The sequence below is a fragment of the Ochotona curzoniae genome, unplaced genomic scaffold (genome assembly GCF_017591425.1).
Source record: "Ochotona curzoniae isolate NIBS_2020 unplaced genomic scaffold, NIBS_Ocur_1.0 scaffold_2453, whole genome shotgun sequence".
NCBI lineage: Eukaryota > Metazoa > Chordata > Mammalia > Lagomorpha > Ochotonidae > Ochotona > Ochotona curzoniae.
This window is the reverse complement of record NW_024467094.1, coordinates 17,372,244-17,390,421: the sequence shown is the minus strand read 5'-3', so window position 1 is coordinate 17,390,421 and position 18,178 is coordinate 17,372,244. Positions and strand designations below refer to the sequence as shown.

Here is an 18,178-nt window from a genome sequence, read left to right as displayed (position 1 = left end):
CTGAATTCCAAGTGTACTAAATCTCTTCCACTTTGATTTCTGACAGCAGGCCCTGTGGGTCTGGCTCATAAGAAGCCTTTTTCCCTCAGTGACAAGTCCTTTCTCTGTGCCTCCGACAGTGAGTCACATGTCTGCAAGAGTGGCCAGTGGGGCTCAGAAAGTTCATGGGGGATCTCAACCCCATGAACTTCTAAAACAGCTACCAAGAAAAGGAGCAAACGTTTCAGCTGAGCCTGACAAGCTCTTGGCATCAGGACTGGGCCTGGAACAAACATTGTCTTAGTCCATTCTGTCTTAGTCCAGCTGTACCAAAATATGTCAACCTGGGTCATTTACTATTACTCCCCAGTCTGAGATTCAAAAGCCTCTACAATCTGGCTCCAACATTTATTTCACTTTTAAAGTATTTTGTAAAAAAAAAAATTTTATTATCTACTTGATATACTTGAAAGGCAGAATAAGGAGAAGAGAGAAACAGAGGAAAGCATGTTTTCTCATCTGCTGGTTCATTTCCTAAATGTCTGTAACAACCAGGGTTGGGCCATGCCAAAGGCAGAAGCCAGAAGGCAAGACTTCCATGCGTGCTTGCCATAAGGGGGTGGAGACCCAAGCACTTGAGTTATAATCCATTACCTTTCAGGATGTATTAACAGATTATAAGTCTAGTAGCTATAACTTAAATTGACACTACAATTGATTGTAGGTATTGCAAGCAGGTGTTTCATTCACTATGCCACAACAATAGCCTTCCCACTTTTATTGTGAAAACTCCATCTTTCTTTGCAAGGAGTTTGTTAGATTCACTGGGGTTCATGACAGAGACAAAGCATCTATAATTTTAACATAATTAAATTTAAGAAATAATTACGCAGTTTGTGTGATATATAATAAAGTACTGTTATATAGCATCTGGGGAAAGTAGGGAAATAAATAAGGTCTTGGTCTCAGACTCCAATTCTTGTAGTCCAAGTGTAGGGAGGCAAGACTTCTAGGTTTGGAACTTGTGTTGCAGGAGTTTCGTGGAATCCTCGATCCGTGGATCTCCTTTGATCAGTTTGGTCTCGAAGCTGCAAGAGGAAGTCGGCAGTTAGGTGAGCACTTGGGGATTGTTCCCAGGGCTCTGGTGCAGTGGACCCTAGACCCAGTCAGCCCTTGCTCCCTGGGTGATGGAACTTGGTTCGGGAGTTAGGGAGGGGGCTGTGGAAGAAGGCTTCAGGAGGAAGTTCTGCTCTCGCTCTCCTAGGTGATATCCATCAGGATCCTGGCTAAAGGATCTGGAATCTTCTCATCAAGCTGCTAGGAAAAGAGCCCGGGAAGGATTAGGGACTTCTTTGTCGAGTAAGAAACCTGCGGATTTGATGATATAATTACCTGGCACATTTGGACTTGAATACTGACCTCTCTCTTGTTGTTTAGAGAGAAATTCAAACGGAGTGTCAGGCACGGTGTACTCACATCACAGCTTCCCGGGGGCACAGGATGGTGGTGATTCTTGTGTAACTCTTCAGCCTCTGACTGGGGATCCTCCTCATGACCACATTGAAGTAGCAGGTGATTGGAATGGAAACGGAATCTGAAAGAAAATCTGCCAGGAAAAAAATGAGTCAAGATATGCTGTAAATGTGTAATTTCAAGGGAAGGTGAGGGTGGGAGAAGATCTAGGTGTCACCACTCCAAGATAAAATACTATCCACATGACCCATCTGTGTTGACGGGGTACTGAAAAAGCTTGGGAAAGAAGACCCTTCACTGTCAACTCATCTAAAACCACTATGCCTTGCTTCCAAATTATGTCATATGCCAGAATTCCTCAGGGTGCTTGCTTTTACATGGCCACTGTTCTGGAAGCTTCACTAGACCATAAACGAAATTTGAAACTTCAGGCAGTGGCTTCTTCCTCTGTACTACTGCCTGTAAAATTTTCTACCTCCACAGCCAGAAATGGTCCTTCCTTCCGTGTCGCTTCTCCAAACAAAGTGGGGTTGTTAAAACAGTGGCTATGCTCAACATCTCTTCCCAAAGTTGGTGTCAGGAGTCATCACAAGAGCTAGCCTCAGAACCCTAGGAATCTAGTTCTGGCTCTGGCTCTGATCAGATATGCCTCTTTCTAGTTCCTGTCTTGGTTTCACTTTCTCCTTCTTTAAAATGTACATGGTGCAGTTAGCCTGGGATGATTCACACTGAGTGTCAGTACCTGTGTAACTCAAATGCTAAGCCTCAGGGAAGGAAGCACCTCACCTGGCTGGGCCAGCACCTGGGAGCTCAAGGTGGCTGCTCTGAGTAGCAGGCACAGAAGTGTGGTGGAAGCCTTCCTGATAGAGGAGGAGGTGAGCTCATGAAAGAGTTGGAGAATTCTATGTTGGCCTCAGCCTCTCTGCTCCTCTAATGGCTCCACCTGACATTTTTAGGTAACTTAGTCTTGGCAGACCTTGTGGTCAAGGAAGGATGTGATAAGTAGGAATAAGGTCCTGGGGGTGATTTCCAAATAATGAAAAAAGGAAGCTGTGCAGGTTCTATCTTTTCCTGACTTTGTGGAGAGGAGGACAGTTGTGCCTCATAGAGTGTAGGAAATGAGCTCATTGTGTTATTAAAAGATTTTATTTCTTTGAAATGGAAAAATGATCTGTAGGAAAGGAAGACTGGAGACTGGGCACATAGAGAAATGCAGTCAAGGGTATCAGGAGGCTCAGGACTTGTTCAAATGCTCTTGCATGTGCTGTGCATCACAGTCAACCTGCAGATATCCCAAGAAGGCAGGCTCCTTTAGAAGCCTGAGTTCCACAGAGCCTAAGCAGAATGATGGAAGTGAGGAGTCCTCAACACATGATGCCCAGGAATCTTGGTGTTGTGATAAGGTGAAACTGGACAGCATACACAGTCATCTTGTATCATAATTTCCAGTGTTTTAGATAGGCACTCAAGTTCTTTTTCCAAGCAAAATCATGTGGAGATGCACAATATTTCATGCAGATTTAGGGAGAATGAACCTGTTTGCAAATGACCTCCCAAATCCCTTATTCACACCCAGTAGGTCAAAAGAGGGTGGTGGGCAGGGAAGGAGCCAAGTTTGCAAACACTGACACCGTCCATATATCCATCACTGTACATCACATGGTTGTTTCCTTTCCTCCAAATGTTGCACATTCTTTTCATCCTTTCTCTTTTGACACTACAGCTCTGGGTACCACTGATAGTTTATTGTGTAGGAGGGGCCTTGCCCAGTTTTGAAGTCATTGAATCCCTTTGCTTTAAGTTTGCCTTTTCCCAAATGTCTTACAGTTAGAATCAAATAGCATTAGTCCTTTCAGCCTGGTTTCTTTCACTAAACAGTATTTATGATTAACCCATATCTTTTTGAGGCACGATAGCTCCTGCTTCTTTTCAAAGTTAACTTATTATTTTTTGTTGTGATAAAATACACAGTTTGCCATCTTGAACATTTTTTAAGGTGTAGCTCAGTAGCATTAAGTATATTCACACTGTTGTAGAGCCAATTTCTCTCTTTTCATCTTCAACCTGAAACTCTATGCCCGTAAATCATGCTTCCTCTTGAGATTGTGTTGAATGTAAATCAAGTTTGGAAGAATTGATACATCAACAATATTGTCTTTTCCTACCTGTAAATAAGGTATCTGTCTTAATTTATGTAAATAACCAATGGATATATCCCATAGAGGTCTTCCTTGTTTTCCCCCCTAATAGTTTGATGGTTTCTGAATACAAATTCAGGTCCTTAATCCTCATCAAAATTTGAGAAATACAGTCAAGGCATTGCTATTTTTATTTTAAAAGGCAGAGTTATATAGAGAGAAGGAGAGAGAATATAAAATTTCTTATCTTCAAGCTTAGGGATTGCTCCCTTAACTGCATCTATGATGCTGGCAAGCCCATAAAAGGCATTTCCTATTTCCACTGCTCTGTTTATTTCTAGCATTTCCTTTCAGTTCCTCCTTTGAGTTTCCATTTCTCCCCTTGGCATTACCCATGCATTTTCCATGTTGTCTGCTTTCTCAGAGTTCTCACACTGTTAGTTATGTTAATTCTCAGTGTGATGCTCCTAAAATCTGCCATATCTTTAACCAGTTGTGCTGTTTGCTTTCACCTTCAGACTGTTTTTTCCCTTGCCTTTCAGAGTGCCTTGTAATGAAGGCAAATAGGTCTATTGCATCAGAATTCGTCTGGCTAAGAGTTAGATTGGGTTTCTCTGAAAACTCCTTGAGTAGTTTGTGAACCGTGAAATCTTTCCAGTTGCAGTTCTCTGTCAATATTCAGGAGCTGCTGTGCTGGTGCGGTGCAGAAGCCTTCTGCCATCCTGTAGCTACATTTCTGTCTTTTACTGGAACTGCTGCCTCTGGGCTGGGAGCTTCACAAGTTCACCTCACTCCCTCTACTACTGTCAGGAGGTCTGTGATGCCTTAAGCTGGTATTTATTGTTGCTGGTGTCAGTGAGGCTCTTGGGCAATTTAATCTATAGGCTTCCCTTTAGGACAAGTGGCAAACACACACTCCTTTGGACATTTTTCAGAACGGTTTTATTTCCTCCAACTATTTTTCAATGGGGTCCTCCTAACAGTTGGACTTCAGGATTTTTCGTCTTCCAGCAAGTCTGAGCTCAGGCTCCAGCAATTTGCCAATTGCAGTTGACGCTTTCCTGAGAGTTCCTGGGAGGCTCTGGTTCTCTGTCCACTTCTCTAGTTTGGGAGTAGCAGTTCACACTGTGACCTTCTCTCTCGTGGCTCTGAGAAAGCTGTGAATTCTTGGCTTGTTAAGCATTTTTCTGCTTTGAAAACAGCTTTGACTTCCAAGTTCTTGCCATGTCAGAGAGGAAACCTGAACTCACCTGGTGAACATCATTTCATGTTTATTTGCATTTGTGTATCTCCTTCATTGCAATTTCTGTTAATAACTGTTAGTCATTTAAAAGAATATATTTGTTTATTTGAAGGGCAAAAAATGACGGAGAGGGAGGGAGGAAGAGTGGGGAGAGAGATGTGAGAGATCTCCCATCCACTGTTTCATTCCTCAAATGACTACAGCAGCCAGGACTGGGTAAGGTTGAAGCCAGAGGTTAGAGACTCCCTCACAGTCTCCTGTGTGGTGGCAGAGACTCAAGCACTTGTGCCATCATATATGGCTTTCCCAGGGAGCAGAATCACAAGTGGAGTGGCTGAGCCTCAGACCAGCATTCTGATATAAAGTACTGGCATCACAACCAACAGTTTAATATGATGTGCCATAGCACCGGTCTTTCATTGAAAAAGTTCTTGTTTTCTTACTGCTGAATTTAAGACATTTTAATATATTGCAGCTATAATTCCTTTATCAGACATTAGGTCAGTCACAAATACTTTCTTTGTATATAATTAGTTCTTTTAACACTTTCTTTTATATAGTAGAAATTTATAAGAATTTATAGATCTCATAGTTCAATTATCAGGGTTTTCTTTAATGAATTTTCACTTTTTGGATAGTGTCTAAACCCATCACCAAACTCAAGGTCATACACTGTCTCTTCAATGAACATGTCTAGACTTTTCATAAGTTATTAAATAATAACTTAATTATTATTAATTAATCTTGACCTTAAAAGGCTCCATTGGATTTTATGTGTATATATGAATGTACCATAATTAAGTTGCATATTACACCATTTTCACTTTTTTATAATTATAAATAATGTTTATGAAAAGCTGACATAACATTAGTGTTAATTTAATTCCACAGCCAAGGAATTAGTAAAGCAAACATGTGGATGTCATTGGGGCTCATAATCAAATTATCATGTTGTTGGAAAATTTGCACTTTCACTGAGACAAGAGTTTATTATTCTTGAAAACATCTGATAATTGCTAAGAGGATATTAATCTTGTTAGAAAGAAAGCCAGCCTGTGGTAACAGAGGTCAGAATAGTGATTTCCTTTGTGGAAGGAAGACTTATAAGACGCAGGAATGCTCTGTATTTACATCAGAGCAGTGGTTAAAGGATTGTTTGCATATGTGAAATTCATGAGCCTGAACATCTAAACTGTTTGCACTTGACTATAGATCAGAAATTGTACTTCAATATAAAGTAAGCGGAAAAAGTACAGCATTATTTTGATTACATTTACTCACTTTTTAATGTGTACATTGATATTTTACTAGTGATTAATATATTCCTTTCTTCATTTCTTCAAATCAAGTGGCTTTTCGTTTTCACTGATTCTGAAGTGATATTCATTTACCTCATGTATTTTCCAAATACATACAAACTTTTAATGAAAAAAATTTGCCAGTGTGGGACCTAAGGGTGTCAGCAGAAAGAAATTTGAGGTGCTCCAGGATGCTGGTTTGTAATCATTTTAAGGGTGATCTCCAGCCAGGTGCATCCTGTGGCACTGATCTAGGAGGGGCTGTTTTGATCTAAATGTCACTTTTTTTGTATATTTTCATTGATAAGTAAAGTTGTTATCTTAAGTAACACCCCAGGACTTCATTAATTTCTGCTCTGAGTTGTCTTCACGTGGAAAGCGCAGCCACAACAGAAAACAGAGATAGTTGTAAAAACAATTGTTGAGAATAAAAAAGGGATCATAAAAATGAAGGGAATTATACATTAAGCAGCTTGGGTCTAATTCTATTTTAGCCAGTAACTAGATAATAACTTGCTCAGTGTGACCATGGGCACGTTTCTTGACCTTGAGTTTTATGATCTTCATCCATAATGTATGGGATCTGACGACAAATAGTTTTCTATCTTCCGATAGCTTTGCGGACTGGTGATGGATGACTAGAACATTTTGTTGACAAAACAAAATAGTGAAGTCTTACCTTAAGTTAGCGAATATGGTACTGTTATTGATTAGTGATGCCTATTACAGATATGGCACTACAGAATTACCATAAAGAGAATAAGAGGATACTTCAACAAAATTGAAATTCATGCATAGCTTGTTCATATACATTTTCCATGAACTTCCTGAAAACTTCCATATTCATGGTTTTTAACCTTTTGCACTAAAAAATTAAGTTATTTTCCAATTCTGTTTCCTGTGAGCTTTTTGAAGTCCCTTCTTATCTGACAAGGTTGTTATTTCTAGATTCAGTAGCACTTACGCTCTTCTATAATTGGCTTTGTCTGTAACTGCAAAGCACCAGACCAGAAGTGAAGATGTTAGGAATTGTCCTGAGAGAAACTGAAAAGATTCAAGGCTGAAAATATGGACTTGGATCCTGGGAACCCTAGTGAATATATGTGACAGGACAGTTAGCTTCTCCATATACAAATGTTATTTTTTTGTCTTTCATTTTCTTGCATGAAAATAGAATTTATTGTAAATATTGAATTGTCTGACACACACCAAAAAATTACTTTGAAGAGTAAGTGGATATGGTAAGTCATCAGCTACCACCAAGAATCAAGTTCAGAAGGTAAGTGGAGATCGACGTGTTGCGAGGATGGGCCTCTGGAAATGTATGCAGTGAGACGAAGGAAGAGAAACCCTCCCAGAAACCAGAGAAAGGGAGGTGCTGGCATTGCAGGGAATTCAACGCAAAAGATAATAGCAACCTCATTATTATCTCACGTGAAGGAAAAACTCATTCACAATGAGCAGCAACCAAAGGAAATCAGAAGGGTGGGGCTGGTGGCTTCCTCCTCCCATTCTGTAAGCTGAAAACTCAGGCAGCATCTCTTTGACAGTAACCTTGAGATGGGATTGTATGGGTTATGTCTCCTGTTAGGACCACTACTCTAGTTCAATGTTCACATTTACAGATGTATAAACTGAGGCACATGGTGAGAAAATGGTTTTCCCAAAATCCCTTAAGAATTAAATGAAGAATGGAAACCATTCTGTGCTGTCCAGACCAGCTTAGGAACTGTGAAACACTTCTAGGAGGTGCCTGCCCTTACGGACATTCCTACCCTAAAATATCAAACTCTTCACATAGAAACAATCCACTCATTTTGAAAAGTATGTTCTACTCTCGTTCTAGAACGGTGGCTCTACATGGTTTTGTAATATTTGTTGTACTCCCTAGCAATCTAAGAAAAATGTATTTTATTGCTTTTGTTCAAATAATCCCTACAAAGTCACCACTGGTGTTTATCTAAATGTCAGTCAACGATAAAAACAACATCCTCATTAGGTTCCTCCATGTTAGCTCAAGAAAGTTGAAAATTATTAGAAAATTTTCAATAGGCACAGCTGTTCATTTCCACATGGGTAATATTTTTATTCCAGTATCTCTTAAGATTACAATTAAGTTAATGAAGACTAACAATCTGTTGAGCAATATAAAAAAGGCTTTACACATTGAAATCCCTACATCACACAGAGTAGCCACTGTTGTTGGCATCACCACCCTTTTAGAAATTTGAGAACAAATACATTTGTCTACTTTGAATGAGACATGTTTTACCATGATCATATAAAAAATAAGTTCATGTTATTCTACATAATATGTTTTTCTACATGTTATTCTTTTTTTTTAAAGATTTATTTTATTTTTATTGGAAAGGCGGATATACAGAGAGGAGAGACAGAGAGGAAGATCTTCTGTCCGATGATTCACTCCCCAAGTGAGCGCAACGGTCGATGCTATGCCAATCCGAAGCCAGGAGCCTCTTCCGGGTCTCCCACAAGGGTGCAGGGTCCCAAAGCTTTGGGCCGTCCTCGACTGCCTTCCCGGGCCACAGGCAGGGAGCTGGAAGGGAAGCAGGGTCGCCGGGATTAGAACCGGCGCCCATATAGGATCCCGGGCGTGCAAGGCGAGGACCTTAACCACTTGCACCACCGCGCCGGCCCTACATGTTATTCTTTAAAAAGTTTTTTATTTGTCTGAGAGGCAAACACACAGCTCCCATATACTTATTCACTCCCCAAATGTCTACTGTATCTGAGATTGGGCTAGGTCACACCCAGGGACCTGAGACTTTATCACAGTCTCCAAGTAGGTGTCAGGGACCCCAAGCACTTGGACTGTCCTCTATGGTTTCTTGTGCATGTTAGTGGGAAGCTGGATGGGAGATGGAGTGACTGGGACTCTCCAAGTTGGACTCACAGGTGACAGGGCATTGCAGACAGTGGCTTAACCCACCACACTACAGAATTGACTCCTTTGGGAGCTTGTAATTGCATGAGGTATGAGGGAGATTTACGGGAGCCTCCTGGGTGGTGGCTCCTGGCACAGAAATATATAAGATTTACTTCGTTGATTTTTGCTGTAGAAAAATATCCCTCCCATAAACAATGAGTAAGGGCCCAGGCATTTGCTCTACATTTCATAGGAAATATCTGGGCTTGATGCTTAGCTGCAACTTCTGATGCCAACTTCCTGCTAACACAGAGCTTCTGGAGAGCAGCGGTGACTGATTATGTATCCTGTAGCTCGGTTCCTGCCACCTACATGGGCGATAGCTCCCATGTAGGGATTGTGTTCCCAGCTCCCAGCTCTGGCCCCTGGCCAGTCCTGGTGATTGTGGGCATTTGGGCAGTGACCCAGAAGCAAGGAGCTCTCTGCCTCTGTTTTTGCCTGCCTGTCTGTCTCACTTCCCCCTTCTCAAATAGGTAAGGAAATAAATCAAGTAAGTAGTTTTATAAAGTCCCAAGATCAGCTTATTTAAATTTTTATTGAGAGTGGAAATCTTCACGTGCATTCTCAGTAGTTTCATTTTGTCTTGTAAACTATCCAATCATTTCCTTAGCTCAGAATTTTATTATTAATACAGAAGTCAGAGAAGGGCAAACAGCCGCACTTGAGATTTCCTCTAGCAGAAAGGAACTTAAGCCATTCACAAAAGCATCTGGGACTGTCCCCTGCCCCTGCATCAAGCAATAGGGCTGCATATACTTAAGTTTTGTTATGAATTAAGTTTAGAAAAACTCAAACTTCATGCACAAGTTCCTGCAAGTTATCTCTCAGGACACTGTAATTCTCAGAGATGTGGCTTGATATAATACTGCATCAGGAGGAAAGAAATAACTGCATAGTAAAGTTAGTTGTGGGGAGCTGCTGTGGTTAGTAGAAACACAGAGGAAATCCTGTCTCGCCCACTAAATCCTGTTCATGTTTGAGTTGGAGGAGATACTGGAGCAAAAAGGGCAAATGTCAACCCCAGAGGATTTTTGGAAAAGATGGTGAGCTCTTATCTGGTCTGTGAGATATAGTGTTGATTCTGTTATTAAGACACTGCTTGGAATGCCTGTATTTCATAGCAGAGTGAGTGCCTAGCTTCTATCCCCGACTCTGTTCTCCATGCTGGCTTCATGCTAATGTGTACCCTGGAAGGCAGCTAATAATGGTTCGAAGTAGCTGTGTCCCTGACACACATGTGGGAGACTTGGGTTGAGTTCTGGGTTCCTGGCTTCTGCTTGGCCTAATCCTGGCTTTTGTAGATATCTGGGGAAGTTAAGCAGTAGAGGATAGGAAATTAGGAGATCACTCTATCTCATCTGTCTCTCTGTCTCTCTCTCTCTGTCTCTCCTCTCTCCTCCCTTTCTCTCCTTCTACTCTCTCTCTCTCTCTCATACATAAAATAAACAAAGAAGTTGTTTTTCCATTTTAAAGGAACAGCAATGTGATTCTTCACTGATATCCTCCAAGGATGCAGGATGAAGGGGAGAGCCCAGCTTTGTGACATGCGGACTGTTTCTAGGCTGGAAGACACCTGTGCTCCCTCTGGCTCATTTTTCACAGTGATTTCCTTCTAGAAAGGTGTGCGCTCTGAGATCTGAGCATGCGGGGCCTCACGGCTTGGCAGGGAAGAGCTCTTTGCTGCTTCATTCTAGGATAGGAAGACTGATTGTGAAGATAAGACTCTGGCGCCAGACAGCCAAGATTTGGGTGTCCCTTATAGTTCTCTGCATTTTAGTTTCTGTATCAGTAAAATAGATGTAAATTACTCAAGTTGACACAGGAAAAAGTCACTGAGTTTTTAGTATATGTAATTATCTACTACATTAGGCATTATGAATACTGATAATTACAATAAAAGGAATGTGGTGATCACAGAATGTTAGGAAGAAATCTAGGATATAGACCACTGGACAGACTCCCTTAGTTGTCTTCATGCTTCCCTACGGAGCCATGTAGAAGAGACAGCCCTTCAGGAATGCCAGGATGCAAAGAAAAAGTAAGAGACTCCTGGAAATGGACATATGGGCTCCCAAGATTCTCACATGAACCAAGAGTGCTCAGTGCTCTGGGTCCCAGAAAGGATGGGAGAAACGCCCCAGGCAGGGGAGACACTGATGCCCATGTTCCCCTGGGACTTCACAGTCTGCACCGGCAAGGCCCTGTGGCTTTGAAACTTCCCTTCACCTGGTTTGAGTTTTACTCTGGATTGAGAAACCTCAGTGTGAAGAGGTGAAATGAACTTCTGAGTGCCCAGGTTTGCAGTTCTCTTCAGCTACCTGGGTACAGGTCATTATGCCTTCTTCCCTTCTGTGATTTGTTAGTTATCAGTTATCTAATGCTGATGAGGAAAATCACCTGGAGTCTAGGAGCTGGTGAATTGGAGGAGTGTGGTCTGGATCTCATGTTCCTAGTGGTCATGGATGGGTTAGCATCAGGAAGTGGATGGGCACTTCTGCACTGGACACTGTGTTCTGTGATTCTCAGGCATGTAGAAAGGTCAAGGTAGAAAAATACCATGCGAAACCATGATGTATTCTTTAGCTTTGTCACAGTCTAGGAACAGCAGAAAGATATATAAGAAGAATGAGAGGAAGTGCTTCACACACAGATGGTCCACAGTGACCCAGGACTGGTGAGCCATCAGTGACACTGCATAGGAGTTAGCGCAGACATGAGAAAGACCATGATGAAAGCTGCTGACAGTGGAATCAGAATCCAAATGTGGAAGTACAAGGGAAGTTCATTTTGTATCTCACATTCTGATCTCAGGATAGAAGCTCTGGGACCCAGGATAACTATTTAAAACCCACCACTCAACATTCTGACTCAGGATCTTATAATAAGATCTGGGAATAAATGTTTTCAAAAACCTGGTGATTTTGACCTGCAGGCAATTGATCTAGTGTCAAAATGTTTTCATACATGGAAGAAAAATGGTTTGCACAAGTTCAGTAGATTTAGTGCAGCTGCATTGCCAAAACAGAAAGCTGGGGAGTCTCTCAGACACTCCAAGGTCCCTGATGCTCTGAGTTGACAGGCTCATGCTAAGGTTTGGAGGACAAAGAAGCTGAGGACATGTTCCACATGAAGAGCTGTGGTATTACAAAGGGAGTGCAAGCACATTTTATTTGAGGTCAGACACATGGGATCTGCCTCACCACTCCTTGCCTAGTACCATTGTCCACCCTCTGCCTCAGGCTTGCCTAGTGCCAGAGAGTCTTCTGAGTGTCAATGTGTACAACATCTTAGTCAACTTCATTCAAATTTACTATGTGCTTCTACAAACGGTTGGAGTTTCATGGTTTGCTCCTGATTGGTGTAGGAAAAGAGGTACCTACACTAGCCGGGGCCAGCTCTAGCTGATTGTTAGGACTACTGGTGTGTTTTGGGGGTCTTTGAGGCTAAGTCTGTGTATAGGTAGGCAATGCTTGAAGCAGAGGTAGGTTCCCAGTAACCCAGGTTCCTGGCTAGTACACCGACACAAGGTTGAAAAACCTTCCCTCCGACTCTCCCTCAAGTAGGGCCCCAAGAGACACGGCCCCTAGAGCTTGGAGACTCCTGAGCAAAACCATCTGTCAGATCCCTTCAGTTCCTGCCTGTGACACAGTACTATCCCCCATTTGGATGGGAAAGACCCAGGGAGGTATTCCAGAAGGCAACTGCAATTGATTTGGTGGGAGAGAGAGCGTGGTGGGCAAGAGAGGAAAGGTGTAACTGTAGGACAAAGCTGAACAATAACTGAAGCCCTTGGGTCCCAGGAAGCTGAAACCAAGCACGTAGAGCAGCCTCATCTGATCTGAATCTGAAATATCAAAAAAAAAAAAAAATTGGGATCATGATCCTCACTTCTCAAAACTGTACCACCAGCCCCCGCCACCTGTTAGCTTTATCTTCCCAACTTCATGTTGCCCCAAAGAAAATTTAGTTGCCTAATTCTATAAACCAAAATATTCTTGACAATCCCGGCATCATGAGATAGTCTGGAGTGAGCATGTCATCAAAGCTAGTATCCAAGAAAGAGCCCAGAGATTGGATCTTGTAGCCTGGACTTTAGACCAGAGAGTTGATCATTTAACGCCCTCCTAAAACACATTTTTTTTTTAAAGAAAAGATTTATTTATTTGTTTACTAGTTTGAAAAGAAAGAAAGAGAAAAGGAAGGGAAGAGTGAGGGAGGGGAAGGAAAGAAAGGAAGAAGAGAGAGAGAGAATCTCACACTTACTATAAATTCAATTTCAAAGTTGCCATATTAGCCATCATTAGGCCACAATGAAACCAGGATCCAGGAACTGTATCCAGGTCTTTCACATGTGCAATAGGAACCCAAACACTTGAGCTATTGTCCACTACCTTCCTAGGTGCATTTTTAGGAAGCTGGATCAGAAGAGAAGCCTGAACTTAAGATGGCACTCAGATATGAGATGCTGGGGTCCCAAGCTAACAACTTAACCCACTATACCACAACACCAGACCCTACATTTCTCATTTATAAAGTACAGAGTTTTGGACCTGGCACAGTAGCCTAGCTGCTAAGTCCTCGCCCTGCACACACCAGGATCCCATATAGATGCCGGTTCTAATCCTGGTAGCTCCACTTCCCATCCAGCTCCCTTCTTGTGGCCTGGGAAAGCTGTTGAGGACAGCCCAAAGTCTTGGGACCCTGCACCCGTGTGGGAGACCTAGAAGAAGCTCTGGTCACCTGGCTTTGGATCAGCTTAGCTCTGGCTGTTGTGGCCACTTTCAAAGTGAATCAGCAGACAGAAGATCTTCCTCTCTGTCTCTCCTCCTCTCTGTATATCTGACTTTCCAATAAAAATAAATAAATCTTTAAAACATGTAGAGTTTTAGAGGACTGACACTGATTGCCCTGGAGGTGGTTTGCATTGCTTTAGAGAGGTGGCTCATCTGCCTGAGCTAGCACCTGGGAGCTCAGGTGACTGCTGCTACAGCAGCCACAGCGATCTTCACATTGGAAGATGAGATTTGGAGGTTTCTGGGTTGGACCGCTTAGCTCCTTCAGCTGCTTTATCTGATTTTATAGTCATGATTTGTCTGTATTGAGGAGAGAAATTAAACAGACAAAAGGGAGTTTCTTGGCAGGATCATGGTCAAGGGGTGACAAAAATGAGATCTGAAATCTGCAGAGTAGACAGCAGACACCAGGGGAGTTTCCAGGAATGGGAAAGAGGAACCAGTTGTCAGGAACTCGGCACATTTTCCATCTGGCTGAGAATAATGGGGTCAAATAGACAAAAAGGCAGGTATCTTCAGTCTAATTACAAGAAATGCTCAGAATTGCATCATCTTATGACTCCACTTTCTCTGGGTGGGAAATATCTTCTTTAGAAAGCAAACCGTTGGACCCGGCATGGTGGCCTAGCGGTTAAAGTCCTCACCTTGAGTGTGCCGGGATCCCATACGGGTGCTGGTTCTAATCCCGGTAGCCCCGTTTCCCATCCAGCTCTCTGCTTATGGCCTGGGAAAGCAGTCAAGGATGGCCCAAAGCCTTGGGACCCTGCACTTGAGTGGAAGACCTGGAAGAAGTTCCTTGCTCCTGGCTCCGGATCAACACAGCACCGGAGTTGCAGTCACTTGGGGAGTGAATCATCAGATGGAAGACCTTCCTCTCTGTCTCTCCTCCTCTCTGTATATCTGACTTTGCAATAAAAATAAATAAAATCTTAAAAAAAAGAAAAGAAAGCAAACACTTGTCCTTAGAGAGAACAGCAGATCTGGAGTGCTAAATTAGAACTTGGGTTCAGTGAGGGGTACCCTACGTTGTAACACCCTTGGGTCTTAGCATCAAAGGATATCTGACACATGGAGATCTTGGGCTGTTGTACCTGTTATGTTTCATTTGAGCTGTCATAGTCCTTAACCCTAGTGAAGATAAAAGGAAATATCAATATACCCAAAGGCCAGCGGAGTACACTGCGTGATGTAAGAACTGAGGGATCCAGACAACAACACAATGTAAAATGTACTGATCCAGGAAAAATCCCTCCGCACAACACATATATGACAGGGTATCTGGTGTAGAGGTAAAGGACAAGGAAGGACTCCAGCCCAGACCTGGTTTGTACTTACTGAAGTTTGACTTTCCCTGGCGGCCACTCTGTGCAGGGCAGGGCATTCCTTACTATAAACCTCTGAAGAAAATCATTGCTTCAAACACCAGTGTGAAGGCATTTCAGATGTTTGTCCAGTTATCCCTACACACTGCTTTTATCCCTGCTCCTGACTTGGCTCTTGCTGCTCCTCGCCAGCAGCTCCTCAAATGCTTGTTTTTTGTTCCCCACTATTCCAAACGGGGAGAATTTGTCTGCCTCCCTACATTATTCAAATTTTATACTACACAGCAGCCCTTCTGCCATTCTAGTTGTACATTTCTCATCTTCAATGGTAAATCTACCAGGCCAATGGATGATGTTTTACTCAAACTCCCCAACAATCAGCTCTCAACAGTCATCACCAAAACTCTGTAAATAAAGACAAGGGCCCTTCCCAGAGGGAACTGTGCATCCGTGCTGGATGTTAGATAAATATGTCAGGGGATATGACCTTCAACTGACTTTCCTCAAAGTGAAACCTTTTAGTACGCCTGTCTTGGGAGCAGGAAAATTGCCCACCTGTGTCTACTTGACAGCCACCCTGTGCTTGTCAAATACCAGGTCTGGAAGAGGGTGAAGAGGACTCACAGTTAAACCTCAGTCTCACCTCTGGGAACAGTAGGATAACACCAAGGTGAGGGTTAACTGGATTGCACATAAGCACCTCTTTTATCAGCGATCAGTAGCAATCACTAAGTTCTCAGTGTAATAGTCAACACGTTTATGGAACATCAAAAGAAATATGGCCAAGGGACACTGGGAAGGGACTAATGTACATGGCAATGGAACTCTTACAATTTCTCCCGAATGACTCAAGCCTCTAAGCTGAGACATGTTATAATGGAATGGTTTTCAAAGAAATGACTAATGTTACATAAAAGTAGTAGTGAGGCATGACAGACAGAGGGAAGAAATCCAAGGTCTTGTAGCAAGGTCAGATAGTTGGAGTCCTCTGTGCTGCACAGAAATGTGACTCAGAAATGGTTATAGGGACAGCAGTGTCTGTCTGAGTAACAACAGTGCTGTAACTGGGCAACTGTCCAGTGACCTCAGGCAGCCAGTCTGATATTTTCATTGGCAAATCTCCTCCTGAGATTTCAACTTGATGCCACCTGCCATCTTCAGCCAATGCTTCAGATGATCTGGACTTGGAGGCTGCTCTGGCACCTCCTCTGGGGAGGAAGTGACTCAACTCTTTCTGTATCTTTTCTGTCCTGGTGACTTTAATGTATATCCACTCTTGCTAAAGAATAAGGAAACTGGGTTAAAGATAATTCTGACAGATGCTGGAAATGGGCACCCTCTTGTGGGATCAGATCTCCTAGTTTCCCACTTGGTCCCCAGGGATATAGAACAATCAGACAGTTAATCAGGCAGGACTAAACCTGGAATCTGCATCCAGATTTGTACTCTGTCTTTCAGATTTTCACAAAAACCTATTGCTCAAGAACACCAACAAAATACTTAAAACCACATGGACTTTGAGGGGGTCCATGTGTCTCAATGCTCGGATCACCTGACCCCATCTCATGAGCCTTCTGCTATTGTAAACTTTCTTATGCTGGTTCTCAATTTCCACAGAAGAGAACCAGCCAGGATTTACTCCTGACCTTTTCTACTGTTGTTTGCAGTTCCTTGGAAGAAACATGTTACCAAGTCATTCTCCTGTGGATACTGGCATTGCAAAAGCTTTGAGCATTGAGCATTGCATTCAATAAATGACAATGGTTGTTTTGTTGTTCATGTTCTCCATGCCTAGAACTATGGAGTTGATTTATGTGATTGACTTTAAGCCTTCTGATCAATCCCTGAGATAAGCACAGCTTTTACAGTGCTCATTACAAAGATAAAAGTACTGAGGCTTAGCGAAGCTCAATGCCTCCCTCTCACGGGAGAGCCCGTGAACATGCCCTTTAAGTAGGTCTAACATCCATATGCCTTTATTTATACTTCTGGCTATTATTTCATATAAGCCTCTGGTGGCTGGCAGCTTTGTCCATACCTTACCAGCAAGACTTAAACAATTTGGAGAGCTATTCAGAATGGAGCAGTTCTAGAAGGTAAAATAAGTTCCTCTAGTCCCACTTTCTGATTCACTAGTTAGAAACTTTGAAGAGAGATCATTTAGAATCTGTGCTATTTGACTTGTCCCTGGTGATTATAATGTGAATGAATGATGAGAAGTTGTCTGTCTAGAACATGTCTAGAAGCTATCTATCTATCTATCTTTTAAGAACCTGTTTTTTGATGGGTGGGGGTGGGGGTAAACTAAACCCCAAGATAAAAGCATGAGTTTCCCCAAAGGTGATCTTTCAAATTAGCTGCTGCACAAATCCAGGAGCCATACACCCTGGTGCCGTGTCTTGTGATAAATGCTAGGCTGCTCTGCCTAGAGCCCTTCCTAGGAGTCAGCATCAGCACCAAGACAATCACCCATGGTCAGCAGCATTGGTAGCCAACAGGTCTCCACTGATTATTCCACATGAATTGCCCTTGGCTACAGACGACTGCCTCCCTCAAGGCCACACCCACCAAGGTGGATCAGCCCACATAGTGCTTTCCTGATGGAGGCACGAGAAGCATTAGTGATGTTATCTTTATTTTGGAAAATCCTGAAGGGGTAGTCCAGAGCATCTTATAGGCTTAAGCATCCCCACTGAAATAAAAGATTAATCTGTATAGTTCATACCTCCAGCGGTTAAACAGGAAATATGGCACCTGGCAGGCAGCATTTCTGCCCCACATACACTTCGAGCAGGAATGGGCTGAGATGCAAGTGAGCCTGCAGCTTGGGCTGAGGTGGACTTTACTGTATTCACAGTAACTGTGTCTGTGGAATCTCTGATGCTATAGAAGAAGCTGGGATCTAGGCAAAAAATCAGCATGTGAAGAGAAGAATTGATTGAAAGACAATTCCTAATATATTGGACTCTTGCACAGATCATGGGA

General features: G+C 42.6%; 1 protein-coding gene across 1 annotated transcript; it reads right to left on the bottom strand.

Annotated features, from left to right (window-relative positions):
• Positions 1 to 988: 988 nt before the first annotated feature.
• Positions 989 to 4,851, bottom strand: LOC121170023 (C-C motif chemokine 8-like). The gene is made up of 4 exons (XM_041000898.1): positions 4,841 to 4,851; positions 2,239 to 2,312; positions 1,456 to 1,573; positions 989 to 1,067 (listed from the first exon to the last, which is right to left on the bottom strand). The coding sequence occupies exons 1-4, from the start codon at positions 4,849 to 4,851 to the stop codon at positions 989 to 991; spliced, it is 282 nt and encodes a 93-aa protein (XP_040856832.1).
• Positions 4,852 to 18,178: the final 13,327 nt, after the last annotated feature.